General features: G+C 56.9%; 1 protein-coding gene across 1 annotated transcript; it reads right to left on the bottom strand.

The window, feature by feature from the left end:
* Positions 1 to 13893: 13893 nt before the first annotated feature.
* Positions 13894 to 15285, bottom strand: LOC122446036 (translation initiation factor IF-2-like). The gene is made up of 2 exons (XM_043475720.1): positions 14560 to 15285; positions 13894 to 14094 (listed from the first exon to the last, which is right to left on the bottom strand). The coding sequence occupies exons 1-2, from the start codon at positions 15283 to 15285 to the stop codon at positions 13894 to 13896; spliced, it is 927 nt and encodes a 308-aa protein (XP_043331655.1).
* Between the last annotated feature and the right edge of the window lie 2298 nt (positions 15286 to 17583).

Below are 17583 nucleotides of genomic sequence, written 5' to 3'. Positions count from 1 at the left end.
ACTTGGGGTGGACCAGGGATCCAGGGGTGCAGTGTAGACCAGGATCCGGGGTGGAGGCAGTGTGGGCGTGGGCCAGGCAGTGTGACCAGGATCCGGGCGGACCTGGGGTGGGCCAGGCAGTGTAGACCAGGATCCGGCGGACCTGGGGTGGGCCAGGCAGTGTAGACAGGTCCGGGCGGACCTGGGGTGGGCCAGGCAGACCAGGATCCGGCGGACGTGGGGTGGGCAGGCAGTGTAGACCAGGATCCGGGCGGACGTGGGGTGGACCAGGCAGTGTAGACCAGGATCCGGGCGGACGTGAGGTGGACGAGGCAGTGTAGACCAGGATCCGGGTGGACCTGGGGTGGACCAGGCAGTGTAGACCAGGATCCGGGTGGACTTGGGGTGGATGAGGAAGCACAGACCAGGATCCAGGTGGACATGAGGTGGATGAGGCAGTGTAGACCAGGATCTGGGCGGACGTGGGGTGGACCAGGCAGTGTAGACCAGGATCTGGGCGGACGTGGGGTGGACCAGGCAGTGTAGACCAGGATCTGGGCGGACGTGGGGTGGGCCAGGCAGTGTAGACCAGGATCCGGGTGGACCTGGGGTGGGCCAGGCAGTGTAGACCAGGATCTGGGCGGACGTGGGGTGGGCCAGGCAGTGTAGACCAGGATCCGGGTGGACCTGGGGTGGGCCAGGCAGTGTAGACCAGGATCCGGGCGGATGTGGGGTGGGCCAGGCAGTGTAGACCAGGATCCAGGTGGACGTGGGGTGGACCAGGCAGTGTAGACCAGAATCCAGGTGGACATGAGGTGGACGAGGCAGTGTAGACCAGGATCCAGGTGGACATGAGGTGGATGAGGCAGTGTAGACCAGGATCCGGGTGGACCTGGGGTGGACCAGGCAGTGTAGACCAGGATCTGGGTGGACTTGGGGTGGATGAGGAAGCACAGACCAGGATCCAGGTGGACATGAGGTGGATGAGGCAGTGTAGACCAGGATCTGGGCGGACGTGGGGTGGACCAGGCAGTGTAGACCAGGATCTGGGTGGACGTGGGGTGGACCAGGCAGTGTAGACCAGGATCTGGGCGGACGTGGGGTGGGCCAGGCAGTGTAGACCAGGATCCGGGTGGACCTGGGGTGGGCCAGGCAGTGTAGACCAGGATCTGGGCGGACGTGGGGTGGGCCAGGCAGAGGCAGGATGAGGGACAAGCACTGCTGTGGATCCGGGCGCCTCGGGCGCGTCGATCAGATAGTGTGAATCCGAGTCTTAGCAGCTGTGGTCCTCTGGGGCCCAGCCTTCCAAAGCAGAATCCGAAAAGGTTTTGTGACAAATCAAAAGTCACTTTAAATCAGCCCTTGCCGCTTCAGGGTTCCTCTGTGGAAGGCTTCCCACACCTCGGGGAGCCAGGCTCGGTCTCCAAGTGTCTGGTCCTCCCCATGCGGCGGCGACGAGAAGATGAAGCTGGTTCCACAGACGTCTCCTGGGAAGGTCTCCTCCCATGTCTTGTCGTCCTGACGTCGTGATGTTGACGCCTGAGGCCCCGGCACTTCAGTGAGGAGATGAAAACTGGAGGCGTGGGGGCGGCCTCCCTGAGGAGTCCCGGAGCAGCCCCAGGTCAGGTCCTCCCCGCTGCCTGCTGCCGGGGAGCCGGTTCACTCGGCCTGAGAGGCCCAGGTGTTCTGACGGGAGAAACGCCGTGGAAGCCTCACTGTCGTCCCCTGGGATCAGACTGTCCCCTGCCCTCGCTCAGCCGGGCCCAGCATGATCGTCTCCGGACCATCCAGTCTTTCTTGCAGGACTCTGAGAAGCTGTTGCGGGACTGGGTTTGGGGGTGTAGGCCTTTCTTTCCGATCGTGCCCGTCACCCCTATCAGGAGCAACTCCAGGGGGTTTCGGGGGGCCCTCACCCCTGTTGGACGGTGGGACTATCTTCAGTTTCTGGAAATAGCGGTCCAGTGCTGGTCTCTGGCCAAGGGTGTGTGGGCTCAGCTAGCTCCTAGTGCCTGGCAGGGAGCTGGGGGGGATGGCAGGGGCATCGGGGCCTCAGAGAACCAGAAGGAAGAGCGCTGAGATGCAACCGCTGAGGAACAGGCCCCGGACATCCTGTGAGCCTGCGGGAGCCCCCGCCGAGGACCCTGGGCCGGGGGAGCCCTGCTGGGAGGGCAGGCCTCCCAGACCTTGAGAGCAGGACCGCCCACCCCCCGGTACCACCTGGACCCCCATGCCCGTAGGTGAGCATGCCCCTATCCTGAGCTGCCCTGCAGGACCCGGAGGGCTCCAGGCTGACTGCCTCCTTCCCTCAAACGTCCCTGTGTTCCCTGGGGGTGAGTGTGACCGTGAGCTGATTCTGGGCCTGCCTCCCATCGCCTGTCCTGCTGGTGCTGCCAGGCCAGGGGGGTCGTCCAGGGGACCCCAGGGAGGGCAGGCAGCGGGGGACTCTCAGGGATCAGCCCAGCCTCCCAAAGAAGCCACTCCAGCGTTGGCCGGCCCCGCAGAGCACAAGTGCACACAGACCCCAAGGCCTGCGAGACCCCTCCCCGGGCCTGCGAGACCCCTCCAGGCCCTCGAGGTTGGATCCAGGTGCTGGAGTGCACTCAGGGCTGAAGGAGTGTCTGAGTAACGGCGTGTGGTTGGCCCCCCACAGACAGCGGGTCCCAGGAGCACCTGGTGGGCCCAGCCCACGGTGTGAGAGCCTGGCCCCTCCTGTGACAGCCGCCCCGTAAAGGCTACTGTGTAGATGGTAACAAACCCAACCCACCAGCTTCTGAAAAGAGATCCAACCCAGAAAGCTATAAATATACAATCTACCAAAGCTTTATTACTGAGTTTTATTAGATTTTTTTCTTAGATTTTTGAAGACAGATTTCATCATTAGTGGCAGAAACCATGGAGCAAAAGAAGAGTCAACGCCTGTTCCTTCTATAGAAAGTACCCACCATTCAGTTTAAAATAGCCCGGAACACGCCCTGCAGTGATCCCAGCCCTCGGGCTGCGTTTCCTTGGTCCGAGCAGCCTGTGGAGGGTTCCTGGCCTCTGGCGGCCACAGCGCAGAGTGGCTCAGAGAAGGTCCCCTGGTGTGGCTGTGACCGCCGCGGGGGTGGCAGTGGGGGGTCTCTCCTCATTGGGAGCCTCCCTGCTGTGGAGGGTGGAGGGGGGCCGAGTCCTCATCAAAGGCAGGGATGTCTTCCCAGTTCAGAATCCGCCCTCGCGGCTGCGGGCTGGCCGTCCGTGTGGCTCTCGGGGGTCCACAGGAGAGCTGCATGTCTCTAGTGAGGGACGCCTGGGCCAGGTCTGGGGCCGGAAGCACGTCCTGTTGACTGGAGGACCACTGCCTGGGCGCTGGGCCCCTGGCTGGGCTGGGCTGGGTTTGGCTGCAGCTCCAGGTGGAGGTGGGGGGTGGGCCCCCAGGAAGTCGGGGCTCTGCTGGCAGCTATGGGCCCTCCCACTGGCTCGTGCCCAGGCTCCCGAGGTACGGCTGGGACTCCCGGGCAGATGACCTCCCGGGCCCTGTGGGCACCCTGGCTGTCCAGGGGGTCCTTCACTGCTTCAGTGGTGATACACGGACCGGACTGCTCAGAGAAGCTGGTCTGCAGGCGAGGCTGCTGGAGTCTGGTGGTGGAGGCTCTCGGGAACCTTCCTCGTCCACTGGGCAGTGACGAGGGTTGAGCTTGCAGAGCAGAGAGTGGACAGCACAGGCCCCCGGGGAACAGTCCCGGTGGAGACGGTGTTGCAGGCAGACACCTGGCCCTGGCGGGCTCTGCAGCCCAGTGGCTCCTCTGGATCCCGGGATCGCCCTGCCCACTCTCGCTCTCAGCTCTGGGCCCAGGCCTGGCCCTCCCCGGACTCTGGGGAAAGCGCAGCTCCTGCGGTGGGGCCTGGTGACCCCAGAGAACCTGGATCCGGCGCTAGTGCTCAGGTGTGAAAGGCCGAGTGCCTGGGGTCTCAGCTGCCCCCGCCCTCCTTCTCAGACGTGGAGCTGGGGCACTTTTACAGCCCGCCCCTCTGATGCTCCAAATATCACACATGAGGCTGGAAGGGCTCGGCTCCAGGAGACGCATCTGGGTGCGGGAAACCCACACCAGCTTCACCTCCCGAGGAGCCGGCCCGGCCGGCGCTGCACGGGCCAAGTGCGTCTTCAGCCCTGGGGGGAGCTGACAATCAGAAAACGGGCTTCTCACGGGTCCACACGGAGCTCCAAGGCTCTGTTCACAGTCGGCTGCGTCTCTGGACAAAGCTCTGGGGAGGGTCCCGCCAGCCCCAGGGGCGCCAGGAGGAACAGGGTGGAACAGGGTGGTGAGCTTGGAGGGGGCCAGGAGAGCCAGGGGCGCGTTGGGGGCTGCCCGAGGCCTCCCAGGGGCTGGGCACGCAGGGCCGAAGACAGCTGGGTGGGGGCGCCTCCCGGGCAGGGCTCGGGTCCCTGGGATCCCTGCGCCCTGCCAACTGCTCCGCCTTCCGCGGGGTTTCCCAGGCTCCGCCCCCTTAACTACCGCCCCTCTGGGCTCACAGGCCCCGTGTCCTCACTCACGAAGCTCACGCATCCTTGTGGAGCCCAGCTTCCGGAACCAGCGGCCTGAACAACCGAAGGAGACCCTCATCAGGGCCTAAAACCAGAGGACTCGGGCCTGTGTGGCTGGTGTCTCGGTTTGCCCCGTTTGGTCACTGAGCCGAGAGCCACCGGTGGCCTTGGACTCCGGGCCCCTCCCCCGGGCGCTCAGCCCCCACGGTGCCCGCGGCCCGAGTCGAAGGGAGGGGCTCTGCCGGGGACTCCGGGGACTCCGTTGGTCCACGGCCCCTGCTCCGACCCCTCTGTGCTCCCGCCAGGTCCCCCCGCAGCCCAGCACCCGCTCTCGAGGACCGCGGAGGCGGAGGGTCTCCCCTGGGGGCCTCGCCGGGCTCTGGGCGAGGGGCTGCCTGAGCCCCAGCCCTTGGCGCTCCTGCCTGTCCAAGTCAGGGCTGAGCCTCGGGGGCTTCGAGCGGAAAAGCCGCAGCATCATTACCTGGTCGGCGCGTCCCTCGGGGAACACGGCCGAGGGGTGGGCCCGGCCTGGCGGGGCCTCCTGCTTTCTCCCCCGGGCGGCATGCTCGCTAACAAAGGCCATCGCCTCTAGATCTCCTTCCGTCAGAATCCAGGCGCCGTGTTAACTTTCAGTCCTCAATGTAACCTCTGCAGTAAAATACCTGGGCTTCTTAAATAGCGGATTTGGGTACTCACAGCTGAAAGGATCGGAGCGTTCCTAGTTCCCCTGTCTCAGCTTCAGTGTGACGCGCTGATAACAGGCAACCCTTGAGAGGAAGACTGCTACCCCCTTTGTGCAGATGAGACAGGAAGCTCTCTGTGACGTCCCTCGCGGTGCAGAAGGGCCCAGACAGCGCGGTGGGGGGAGGGAAGCAGCCTCTTGCTCCTCCGGTCTCCCCATCGCCCCGCCGCCTTCCCCTCCCCCGCCCCTCCCCCCGCCCCTCCACCGCCCCTCCCCCCACCTTCCCCACCCCCTCAACAGGCCGCCCTGGAGAGGGCTTGCCCCCAGTCCTGGCCGGAGGAGTGGGCTGGGGTGTCCCAGGGCTCACGCACACCTGCTTTCCTGGCCTTTTGGAGGCCTGCTGCGGGGGCAAGCCTCCCTCTGGGTCGGAGTGGGAGCCCTGAAGACACTTCCCTCCCCTCTGACCGCGCTTCTGTTCCAGCTCTCCTACCCCCTGCCGGCGGGTTCTGGGGGGCATTCCGGAAATCAGCGCGTGTTCACTGCGTGCACCCCTTTCTGTGAGGTTCTGGGGGGCAGTTCCAGTCAACACTGCACGTTCACCGTGTGCGGCCGTCAGCGCTCTGCCTCCTGGATCCTCTGATCCCTGGAGGTGGCCCCGGCCAGGGGCAGCTCCTCACCCCCGCCTACCCCCGCCCGCCGGACGACAGGAAGCTGCTTTGTCTCTGTGTTGGCCTCCTCCGTACAGCCATGCGGCGCCCTGGTGGGTCTCTTCCAGGGCCACGGGGTTTCCAGCGTCGTCGCTGTCGTAGGAGGCCCAGGGCTTCACTGCGCTCACGGCTGAGCTGCATCCCGGGGTGGATGGACCACATCTCCCAGTTCGTTCTCATCCATAAACGAGCATCAGTGCTCTTCCTGACTCGTGGCCCCTGTGGATCAAGAGGGACAGTTTTGTCTGAACCTCTCTCTTCGCTTCTCTGAATGTGTGCTCAGGAGTGGCATTGCTGGGCTGCGTGGTAATTCTAGGTTTAATTTTTGAGGGAATCTCTCTTGTAATGGAGAGCGACTGCATGCACTAAGGTGTTGACACGAAGCACGCAACTTATAAACCTGCTGCCGACACAAGTTGAGTCATGAGCTGCCTCCTATTAAAATGAGCTTCTGGAGAGCTCAGCATCAAACAGCCTGTGTTATCTGTTGATTAACTGTCCTTCTGATGTGAAAATTCACAGCATTTGAAACTTTCTAAGCTGTGCTGAATTATGAGGCCAATCAGGGAAGCTGATTCTTTTTCATTTAAATACATCTGGGGCGTGAGTGGTTTTGTATTTATAAAATAAATGAGTTGCATGGCTTTTTAAATTAAAACCTTAAGAAACGTTATCGCTCAGATGAACACAATTAGCTGAGATCTTCAAAACAATAAAATGTCCTCTTTCAGAGCACTTTTGGGTATAAAAATAAAGCGGCACGTCTTGGGGGAAGATTGTCATCTTTGCAGCAGAAATTCCCCAGGGGTTGTTGGAGTGGAAGCTGTGTGGAACCGAGGCTGCAGGTCTGGCCACGGCTGCTTCCAGCTGGACGTGGCTCCTAGAGGTCTTAATTAATAACAGCTCTGGAGAATGGAATTATACACTGTGCTTCTTCCATAGCTGGTTGAGCTTATCTGTGTGTATCTCCTCGGGAGGACGAAGACCTCAGACCCCCACAGAAACATGCTCTCTGACTGTGGCCTTGGACCCCTGCCCAGTGGGCAGCGTGTCTGCCTGGTGCACAGGGCCCGAGGCAGAAGGGTACGGTCCCGGGAGGCCAGGGCGGAGTGTGTGGGCCCGTCCAGACGTGCCAGGCCAAGCCGGCAGCTCCCGTGGCGGCTGAGCCTCTAGTCCCCACAGGGGTCTTGCGCAGCCAGCGGGCGGCCTGTGGGGACCGATCCCCAAACTGGCCAGATGTGAGCTCGTGTCAGGAGGGGGCCTCCGGGCCAGGGCAGAACACCACTGGAGGCACGCTGCGTCCAGACTGCGTGGACGGATCAGGGTGGGGTGGGGCTAGCTCCTCTTTACTTGGCACCCCCCCTCACCACACAGTGACGGCGCCGGAGGAGGGGGTGGCAGTGATTTTGCACTTTTGGCCTGAGGCTGGGTCCACACGCTCTGGCCATGCTGGTGGCCATGCTAGATTATGTTAAATTAGGTGTTCACTTTCTGTATAATGAGCCGTCTTTAGGAGCGCGTGTACAGAAGTGCTGTCAGAATTCCTGATTTTCCCGGGGATGGAAAGAAACCCCAGGGGCCTGGGAGAGGCCGAGCTCCAGCCTGTGCCCAAGGAGCTGGCACCCCCTTGCCCGCCTGCGGCCAGCTCTGCAGGGAGGCATCCGACTCTGTGATTTGCAGGGCTTCTCCCACCATCCCAGCCTTGTCGGCCTGTCTCTGCAGGAAATTAACCCAGGGTAACATCTTTGCTGTTGAAAGAATAAAACAAATGTGAACAACCATGACAGCTCATTACTTGGAACACATTTCCAGAAGTCCCGGCCCAGCTCCTAGCTGAGCCGTGCTCAGCGCAATGATGTGACTTGTCCGTCAGCGTAGATGAAACCCAAGTAGCCGACCACCAGGCCTCCAGCTTCATCACAAGGACAAGAAATCAAGGATTGTGTCTGTCAAAATGCTGATGGATGCCCACTGCGCTCATCTGGGTTCCCTTCACCCCTGGCCCTGCCCAGTGCCCACCTAGGCTGGACGGGAGGTGAGGGTCAGTGGACAGTGGCGGGGACAAGCTCACACGGGCCAACTTCCGTCCTCGTGAGGAGTGACCGCCCGCCCCCAGCCCCAGGGGCCTGGCCCTGCCCTCTGTCTGTGAGGGAGCAGTGTGGACGCTTCTCCAGGACCCTCTCTGCAGGGCAGGTTCCCCCAGTATCGCTGATGAGTCAGGCCAGGCCCACCCTCTGCTTCCCCAGGAAGGCCCCCACCCCCGGTGAAGCCCAGCCCGCGTCAGGCCAGTGTCAGGAGTGAGCTGCGGGCCCCCGCACACCGACGCTTCAGTGCTGGTGCTGGCCTGACCTCTGACGAAAGCTTGCAGAGCTCGCTCTGTCCCTGCGTGTTTCACTCGGATTTTAAACAGGACTCCCCAGCTTTCGTTGAAGACCCTGGCCCTGTCCCTCCTGCTCCGCTCATGGCTGGCCGAGCTGCGGTCCCCCCAGATGCCGTTGCCAGCTGACTTAACAGCGCCAGCCCAGGGCCGGCTGGACCCCGGCAGCCAGGAGACGCCCTCCCACAGCGCAGGGCCCCCATGGGCCGTCCCAGCCCCACTTTCCCTGCGGGTGAGGTCAGGTGTTGTGGGCTGTGCCCCCCCGCCTGTGTGGACACCGAGTGGGCTTGGCACGGCCCCACTCAGAGCTCACCGTGGACAACAGAGCTGACGGTGCTGCTACAGGAACCCCCAAGGCCACCCCTGGGGACCCTCTGTGCGAAGACCTGCTGGGTCTTCTTTTCCTGGGTTGGCGTGAGTCGGCCCTCTGATCGTGAAAGGTGTGTCTTCACTGGTTTTCAGAAGCATGAAAGGGAGATTCGAGACCCAGTCCTGTTCTGACGTGGCGGACGGTGCTGTTGTTCCTACCTGCTCGTTTCCAGCAGACGCGGGGGGCGGGGAGACCAGCGGTTTGAGCCCCAGCCCGTGGCTCCTGAGCTGGTGACCGTGGGCTCTGCTCGGCTGATGGCTGTTGTTCTGACAAGTTGTACAAAACACAATCTTCAGTTAATCAAGGTATATTCTAAATACAGTGCACAGAAGAGCCCTCTATTAAAAGATACATGCTGACCCTTGATGCAGGTGATGATGCAGGAGCTGATACAAGTGATGATGCAGGAATTGATGCAGGAGTTGATGCAGGAGCTGATGTAGGAGCAGATGCAGGTGTTGATGCAGGTGATGATACAGGTGTTGAAGCAGGAGTTGATGCAGGAGATGTGAGCTTACTTTACTTTTCCTTAAATCCAGGGAGAGGCTTCCACAAGAGACTGATAAAGACAGTCTCTACAGAGATGCTGTATAAAGTGAACACTCTCCAAGTTGAGTCCACTACCCCATTTCCAGAGCCATTTCAAACATGGATTTTAGCAGAAAGCACTTGGCCCCAGGACACAGAGAAGTCACCCACCTTGGGCCAGGCAGCAGGAGTGGGGTGGACAGGTGGCACAGGGGTGAGATCTGCGCCATTCTGTATACACACAGTGCACGCACACACACACCTGTGTGCACACACATACTCACACCCCCGCAGACAACTGTGCACACAGGGCACGCTCACCTGCACACCGACCCACATGCGGACATGTACCCTCACGCCACACCTCAGCCCTGGGAAATCCTAATCGCTTCTCCATTTCTACATGTTTTCCATCTCTGGAATGTTGTAGAAATGGACCCACGCCATGTGTAACCCTGGCACTGGCTTTTTCACTGAGCATAGGCCCCTGGATACTCACCAGGCGGACCCCTCATTTCTGGGGCTGAGCAGTGGTCCGTGGTCTGGGCATGTCTCTGCTGCCTTATTGTTGAAGAACATCTGGGGCTGCTCCTACACTTTGGTTGTTATAGATAAATCTGTTATACCTTTCATGCACAGGTTTGTGTGTGAAAAAAGCTGCTCATTTCTCTGGCATAAATGCCCAGAAGTGCAATTGCTGGGTCATATAGTAATTGCACGTTTCGTCGTTGTTTTCCAGACTGCCAAGCGGTGTCCAGAGGGCTCTCTGTTTTACTTTTCCCAGCTGCCACGTCTGCAAATCCAATCTCTCTGCCTCCTGCCGGATTTGGGGGTTTTTTATTTTAGCCATTCAGAATACCGTGTAGTGATACCTCATTGTGGTTTTAATTTGCATTTTCCTAATGGCTAATGATGTTGAACATCTTTTCATGTGCTAATTTGCCATCTGTAGATCCTCTTGGTGGAATGCCCTTGGTGACTTTTGCTCATTTTATAATTGGATTATTTGTTCTGCTTTTAATGTATAACTGTTGAGTTTTGAGAGTTCTTTCTACGTTTTAGATACCAGTCCCTTGTCAGATACAGGACTGGGAGATTTTTTTTCTACTGGGGTTTGTAGATTTTTTTCTCCAAGTTCATAGCTTATCTTCTCATGCTTTCAACTAGGCCTTACATAGAACAAAAGTTTTTTATTTTGATAAAGCCCAGTCTATCTGTTTGTCCGTTTATGGACTGTAGCTTTGATGTCAAGACTAAGAACTCTGCTTGCATGTTTGCGTGCCAAGTCACTCAGGTGTATCTAGTGCCACCCAGGAAGCCCAAGAACCCTGCTTAGCCCTAGATATTAAAGACAGCAAGCATTTTCTCATACATTTTTTCTGAAAGCTTTCCTCTTTTATCTTTCACGTTGAAGTCCGTGGTCCATTTTGAGTTAATTTTCATACAAGGTGTGAGGTTTCAATCAAGGTTTATTTTTCTATCTGGCTGTCCACTTCCTCTAGTACCATTTGTGGAAAAAAAAAATCTGTATTTCCTCCACTGAATTGTTTCTGTGTCTTTCTCGTGAGTCAGTTAGGCACATTCGTGTGGGTTTGTGTCTGGGCTCCCTTTCTGTTCCACTGATCCGTGTGTCTGTCCCTCTGCAGGACCTACCTGGTCTTCCTAAAAAGTCTTGAGCTGAGACAGACAGATCCCTCCACTTTCTCTTTTCTTTTCTCTTTTTTTCTTCGCATTTCCATATCAATTTTATGTGTATAAAACAGGCATAATCTTTGAATGCTGATGAGTGGTCTTGAGCCTGCGTATCAATTTGGAGAGAATTAGTGCCTTTCACTGATTCTTTCACTATCATTTTGTACTTTTTACATAAAAGTTCTGTACATGTTTTGGTAGATTTATTACCAGTAAATCTTTCTCCCCTTCCCCTTCTTCTTCTTCATTTCTTCCTTCCTTTTGTGATTTGCATGTCATTTTATCTTTGATTTTTATTTCCATGTGTTTATTGCCACTGTATAGAAGTATAATTGATTTTTGTTGCTCTTGTATTCTGAAACCTTGCTGTTTTTCTAGGAGGTTTTTTGTTTGTTTGTTTCCTTGCTTTTCTTTTTCTTTTTGTTTTGTGTGATTTGTTTTTTTTTTTTTACTCATTGGAATTTTTCTACATAGACAGTCATGCCATCTGTAAACATGGACAGTTTCATTTCTTCTTTTCTGGACTGAATGCCTTTTAATTCCTCTTCTTGTTTTTTAACATTGAGTGAAACTCCAGCACAATAAGAATAAGTTATGGGAGTGGACATCCTTACCTTGTGGCTTTTTTTAGGAGGAAAATATTTAGCTTTTCTCCATTAAGTACAGAGTTAGAGTGGATTCTTTTTATATATTCTTTATCAAGTTGAGGGTTTTTCTCTATTCCGATATTTCTGAGAATTTTTGATCATGAATGTGTTTTGACTTTTTCAAACACTTTTTCTGCATCATCAATCAATGTGAACACCCGATTTTTTTCTTCTTCATATGGTAGGTTACACTGATACATTTTCAAAAATTGAACTAGCCTTTCATCCCTAGAAACTGTCCTTTCATTCTTTTTAGGTGTTGCTGAACTCTACCTGCTGATATTTTGTGAGGACATGTTTATGAGGGAGGCAGGTCTGTGGTCCTCATTTTGCACCATTTTGGTATCAGGGTAATACTAGCTTCATAGGAAGAATTAGGAAGTCTTCCCTCCTCTTGCTTTCTGGAAGAGTTTGCATAGAATTGGTGTTAATTTATCTTTAAATGTTTAAATGGTCTCCAAGGAAACCATCAGGGCCTGGAGATTAATTTGGGGAGAATCTTTTAATTATAAGTTCAACTTTATTCATAGTTATAGGGCTATTCACATGAGGCATTCACGTTCAGCGTGTTTGTGGTGGTTCACGCCGTGTGAAACGCTGGTCCTTCCACCTACGCTGTCACCTTTGTGTGTTCAGTGTTATTGGTGGTGTTTCTCCTTCAGTTCAGTCTCTCAGTCATGGTCGGCCCTTCGCAACCCCACGAATCGCAGCACGCCAGGCCTCCCCGTCCCTCACCAACTCTTGGAATTTACTCAAACTCATGTCCTTCAAGTCAGAGATGCCATCCAGCCATCTCATCCTCTGTCGTCCCCTTCTCCTCCTGCCCTCAATCTTTCCCAGCATCAGGGTCTTTTCAGATGAGTTAGTTCTTCGTATCAGGTGGCCAAAGTATTGGAATTCCAGCTTCAGCATCAGTCCTTCCAATGAACACCCAGGACTGATCTCCTTTAGGATGGACTGGTTGGATCTCCTTGCAGTCCAAGGGACTCTCAAGAGTCTTCTCCAACACCAGAGTTCAAAATCAAATTCTTCGGCTCAGCAGCTTTCTTCACAGTCCAACTCTCACATCCATACATGACCACTGGAAAAACCATAGCCTTGACTAGATGGACCTTTGTTGGCAAAGTAGTGTCTCTGCTTTTTAATATGCTGTCTAGGTTGGTCATAATTTTCTTTCAAGGAGCAAGCGTCTTTGAATTTCGTGGCTGCAATCACCATCTGCAGTGATTTTGGAGCCCAAAAAAATAAAGTCTCTCACTGTTTCCACTGTTTCCCCATCTACTTGCCATGAAGTGATGGGACCAGATGCCATGATCTTAGTTTTCTGAATGTTGAGTTTTAAGCCAAATTTTCACTCTCCTCTTTCACTTTCATCAAGAGGCTCTTTAATTCTTCTTTGCTTTCTGCCATAGTGTGGTGTCATCTGCTTGTCTGAGGTTATTGATATTTCCCCCAGCAATCTTGATTCCAGCTTGTGCTTCACCCACTCCAGCATTTTGCATGATGTGCTCTGCATATAAGTTAAATAAACAGGGTGACAGTATTCAGCCTTGATGTTACTCCTTTCCCAATTTGGAACCAGTCTGTTGCTCTATGTCCAGTTCTAACTGTTGCTTCTTGATCTGCATACAGATTTCTCCCCTTATTATCTTTTTAATAAGACATAAACCTGGCTTATGTTTGCAAGTCATTTGAATTTTCTCTCTTTTTAATCATTCTTGATAGAGATATGTCAATTTTATTTATATTTTCCAAGAACCTTCTCTCTTTCATTGATTTACTCCATTGTGTGTATGTATGTGTGTGAGGCGTTCATTCGTGTCTGACTCTTTGCAACCCCAGGGACTGTAGCTCACCAGGGTCCTCTGTCCATGGAATTCTCCAGACAAGAATACTAGAGTGAGTTGCTATTTCCTTCTCCAGGGGATCTTCTCAGACCCAGGGATCGAACCTGAGTCTCCTGCATGGCAGGCAGATTCTTTACCATCTGAGCTACGAGGGAAGCATTGTACTTCCAGTTTCAGTGTATTTCCAATTTTGATTTCTGCTCTTATCTTTAGTATTTCCTTCTTCTGTTTGCTTTAGATTTATTCTGTTCTTCCATTTTTAGGTTTCTGCTGTGAGGGTCTGGGGGAGGTGACGCCCTGTGACCCCTCTGAGGAGGCCGAGACCCCCGGGGGAGGGGCTGGCAGGGGAGTCTGGCAGGAGTTCCAGCTCCCGGGGCCTTCTGCTGCCCAGCTGAGCGCCTGCCGGGCCTGGGGTCACGCGCAGAGCCCTGCTTCCGGGGGCAGGAAACAGTCTGTGAGAAAGACGGCTCCCGAAGCGGCAGGCCACGCTCCACTCTGTCTCAAGCAGAGAAATGAAGGCTCTTGCTCGCTGCCAGGTTAAGTCAGAGCGGCTGCAGGCGGATGGGTCCAGGCCCCGCCCTCAGCCTGTGGCAACCTCGGCTCTGGGAGGGGCAGGCGGTGGCTGGGAGCACAGGGAAGGGTCCGAGGTCAGAGGGGCTGCGCTGAGAGTCCTGGAGGGTGAGGGCCCCGCTGGGGTCTTCCAGCTGCTGCTGCAGGCCCAGGCCTGTCCTCCCTCCTGCCCTCTTTCCTCAGGAGAGCAGAGGGAGCGGGTGGGGTGAACGGGCCCCTCCCACAGGGGCCATCGGGGCCCTCTCAAGGGGATGGGGCTCCCGCCAGGCCCCGAGGTCAGCGGTTATGTCCTCAAAGATCAGCAGTTACATCCTCAAAGGTCAGCAGTTATGTCCTGAAAGGTCAGCTGACATCCTGGGGGTCATTGTTTATGTCTTTAAAGGTCAGTGGTTATGTTCAAAGGTCAGTCTGATGCCTGTGAAGGTCAGCGGTTCTGTCGCCACCCTCGGTCCCCACTGGAGGAGGCAGGGACTCGCCTCGAGGCCCCGGGACCTGCCCCCTGCAGAGGTCATCTGCCCAGCTGGGACTCGGTGCCTCCCACCCTGCGGGGGGCACAGCCAGGGACTCCCCCAGGGCCTCGCTCTCTGGACGGAACCGCAGCCCAGCACACAGGCTTTGGGGACCAGACTGGGCTTTACCTGGGGTCCGGATCTGTGGGCTGACAGGAGGTGGGACGTGCAGCCTCTCGTCTGGCCCCGGGAGGGTCTGGCCTGGCCTCGCTGGGGAAGGGTGGGCAGCGGGGGGCCGTCTGTGCGGAGCTGCCCCAGAGTGGGTCTGAGGGAGGGGGCCATGAGCTCGGGGTGGCGGGGGCCTCGCTGCCTCTTGCTGGTGCTCAGGTGAAGCACCCTGGGGCGTGGCGGGTGGAGGGGCCCGTGGGTGCCCCCAGGTGACTCTGAAGCAGGGGCACCTGTGCTCTGCCCTCCGTGTGCCCCCCAAGCCCAGGCGCCAGGACCACAGGTGGACAGGAGGGGAGCGTGATCGCCGAAGCCGCCATCGGCGGGGAAGGGGTCAGAGCACGAGGCCACCCTCCCTGCTTCCTCCTCTGGGAGGACAGACGCAGGACCCGGGCCCGCTCCCTGCAGACAGCCCGGGCCCTCTCCCGAGGCGTTTCTGGGACCCCCGGGCCCTCCTCCGGGGCATTTCTGGGACCCCCGGGCCCTCCACCAGGGCGTTTCTGGGACCCCTGGGCCCTCCTCCGGGGCATTTCTGGGACCCCCGGGCCCTCCTCCGGGGCATTTCTGGGACCCCAGGCCACCCCTCCCTGAGTCTGTGCTGGAGTGGCATGTGCCTATCCTGGGGCCGGGCCTGCAGACCTGGGAAGGGAGACCTGCCCAGAGCCGGCCCTCGGAGACTAACACCGCCATTCAGTGACCACCCTGCCTCGGCCCTGACGGGGAACCTGCCCTGCTGGCCCCCTTCCTAGGTTCTCTGATGCTGCAAAGTTCCCAGGTGTACTGGAACCCTTGAAGACGAGGGCCAACCAGTGGGGAGGCCCCCACTCTCCCCCCAGGCCCGGGAAGGGGGCAGGCACCCACCCGCGTGTCCCTGCCTCTCTGGCTTCCCAGCCCATCTCTGGGTCACCCACCATCTGCTTTGAACGAATCTTGAGGGATTGAGGTTCTGGGTCATGAAGCAATGTTTATAATAAAAAAAAAAAAAGCTGGGGGCCTGGTTAATTACCCAGATAACGGGCCACTCCAAACCTCAGAGGGAGGGTGAGCAGACAGATGCACCCACCAGGCCCCCAGGGGTCCCACCCTTTGATGTCCCAGGGCCGCCTTCTAAACTCAGAAAGGGTCTGAGCGCATGTGCTGGCAAAACACCACACACTTCTGCAAGGAGGAACCCTTCCCGGCTGATCAGAGTGACCTGTCGAGGGGATGGGTGTGTGCAGACGTGCTGAGTCCTTCTGGTCCAGTGGAGCACACTTTTCCAAGACGCGACTGTGGGCACTTGGGGAAAGGTCAAGTATGCTGTGGGGGTCGGGGGGGGTTTCTGGTCACATCCCCGTGTCCGTTAGAACAGAGTCCCATGTGGCTGTCACCACCCGCCCAGCTACATGGTCTGTCCTGGCAGAGAAACCCTGGGGGAGCCCAGGTGCCCTCAGAGTGGCTTCCCCAGGCTGGACAGTGACAGGGAAGCAGACGACGAGCTTCAGGATGGGCTGGTTCAAGGTGAGGAGTTAGGAAAAATGACAAGGGCCCTCCCAAGAGGGTGGGCTCTGATCAGTGCCTTCCGAAGGCACAATGGTCTGAGTATCCCCCAAGCCCCTCCTTAGAGATGCTGCTGGTCTGGAGGTTACTGAGCTCCCAGGCTGGTCCTGGGCCAAGAGCAAGGGGACCAGATCCTTCACTCTGCCCATGCTGATCACAGCGCCAGCTTCATCGAGTACCACCCCAGGATCCAGGCTCACCAGCCACAGGGGGCCAGGCTGGGGAGGCGCTCCCTGGCTTGGGGTCAGCACCTGTGGTTCCTTGTTAGCCTCCTGGGGGCCCAGGAAACCGGCTCCATCTCCCGCTATCTGCCCCTCTCCAGAGTGGGCATGGCCTGCTGCTCAGAGACAGAGTCCTTCAGACCTGTGGAGACAGATTTACAGCTGTGCTCGGAGTTTTAAAAAGGGAACCTGCCCCTCAATCTTACAGTAAATCACTTAAAGCAATACTTAAATCAGTCACTTGAGCCTCCCAGCAGTACAATAAATCACCATCGTTACCACGTGGGGAGTTGCATCATGTTTGGAAAAGGCCTGAGAAGAGTTAGTGTGTGACAGAGTCACAGAGGATCCTGGGAGCTGGGCCGGTGCTGCCAGCGAGGCGCGGTTCAGTGGGGTCAAGGTCGTCATCCAGAGCCTTCCGGGCCTGTTGGGATTTTATTGGTGACGTTATTAAAGCTGTAACTGAAAGAACAAGTTAAGATTCCTTGGAGCAGAAAATGACAGAATTTTTGTAATGAGAATGAGCAAATGCTTTCCCAACCTTTTGCATCTAAATATCTTCCAGGCCCACACCTAGGGAAGGGCCTCACGAATCCTGTGGCCATAACTCAGAGCCTGTGCCGTCTTGGGGCTTGGGTCCCAAGTCTGTGCCTCCACCATTTGGCCGGGCTCCATCCTGGGCCAGGGGTCTGGCAGGGGAGGCCCCGAGGGCAGCTCGGTGCTGGCCGCTGGTCCTGGGGGGTTTCTGGAGCTTTGAGTCTGAAGTCGACCCTCTGTCCCTCCAGGATGGAAGGGGCAGGTGTGCCATCCCGTCCCTTCTCCACGATTCCCTTGCAGCTGGCTCAGGACAGCGCCGTGGCTCCCTGCATTCAAGGAGGCTCCTCCCCGCTTGGGGAGCAGAGAGGCAGAAGGTCCAGGGGAGGCCACAGGCCAGCACTTTTGGCCCTCAGTCATGGAGCAGACACGGACTTGGAGGACTCACTCCCTGGTTCCACGAGTCCCTGTCACACTGCAGTGATCAAGACTGCTCACAAAAGAGCAGACACGTGTGTCGACAGAACAGAACACAGAGCCCTGAAATAGACCCGCGTGAACGGAGTCGCTGATTCTCACAAAGACACAAGCAATTCAGCAGAGAAAGGGCGAGCTTTCCAACGGCTGGTGCTGGGACCGCCCGACATGCAGAGAGTAAGCTCAAGACTCACTCAGAATGGGTCACAGACCCAAA

Source organism: Cervus canadensis, chromosome 8, assembly GCF_019320065.1.
Source record: "Cervus canadensis isolate Bull #8, Minnesota chromosome 8, ASM1932006v1, whole genome shotgun sequence".
In the NCBI taxonomy this organism is placed as follows: domain Eukaryota; kingdom Metazoa; phylum Chordata; class Mammalia; order Artiodactyla; family Cervidae; genus Cervus; species Cervus canadensis.
This window is presented reverse-complemented; position numbering and strand designations above follow the sequence as displayed.

Excerpts from the sequence above, each read along its gene's own strand:
- LOC122446036 (XM_043475720.1), bottom strand. The coding sequence starts at position 15,285 with ATGGCGGTGTTAGTCTCCGAGGGCCGGCTCTGGGCAGGTCTCCCTTCC. Across the intron at positions 14,095-14,559 it reads CCCACAGATCCGGACCCCAG|AGGGCAGGAGGGAGGACAGG; the intron begins GTAAAGCCCAGT and ends TCCTGAGGAAAG.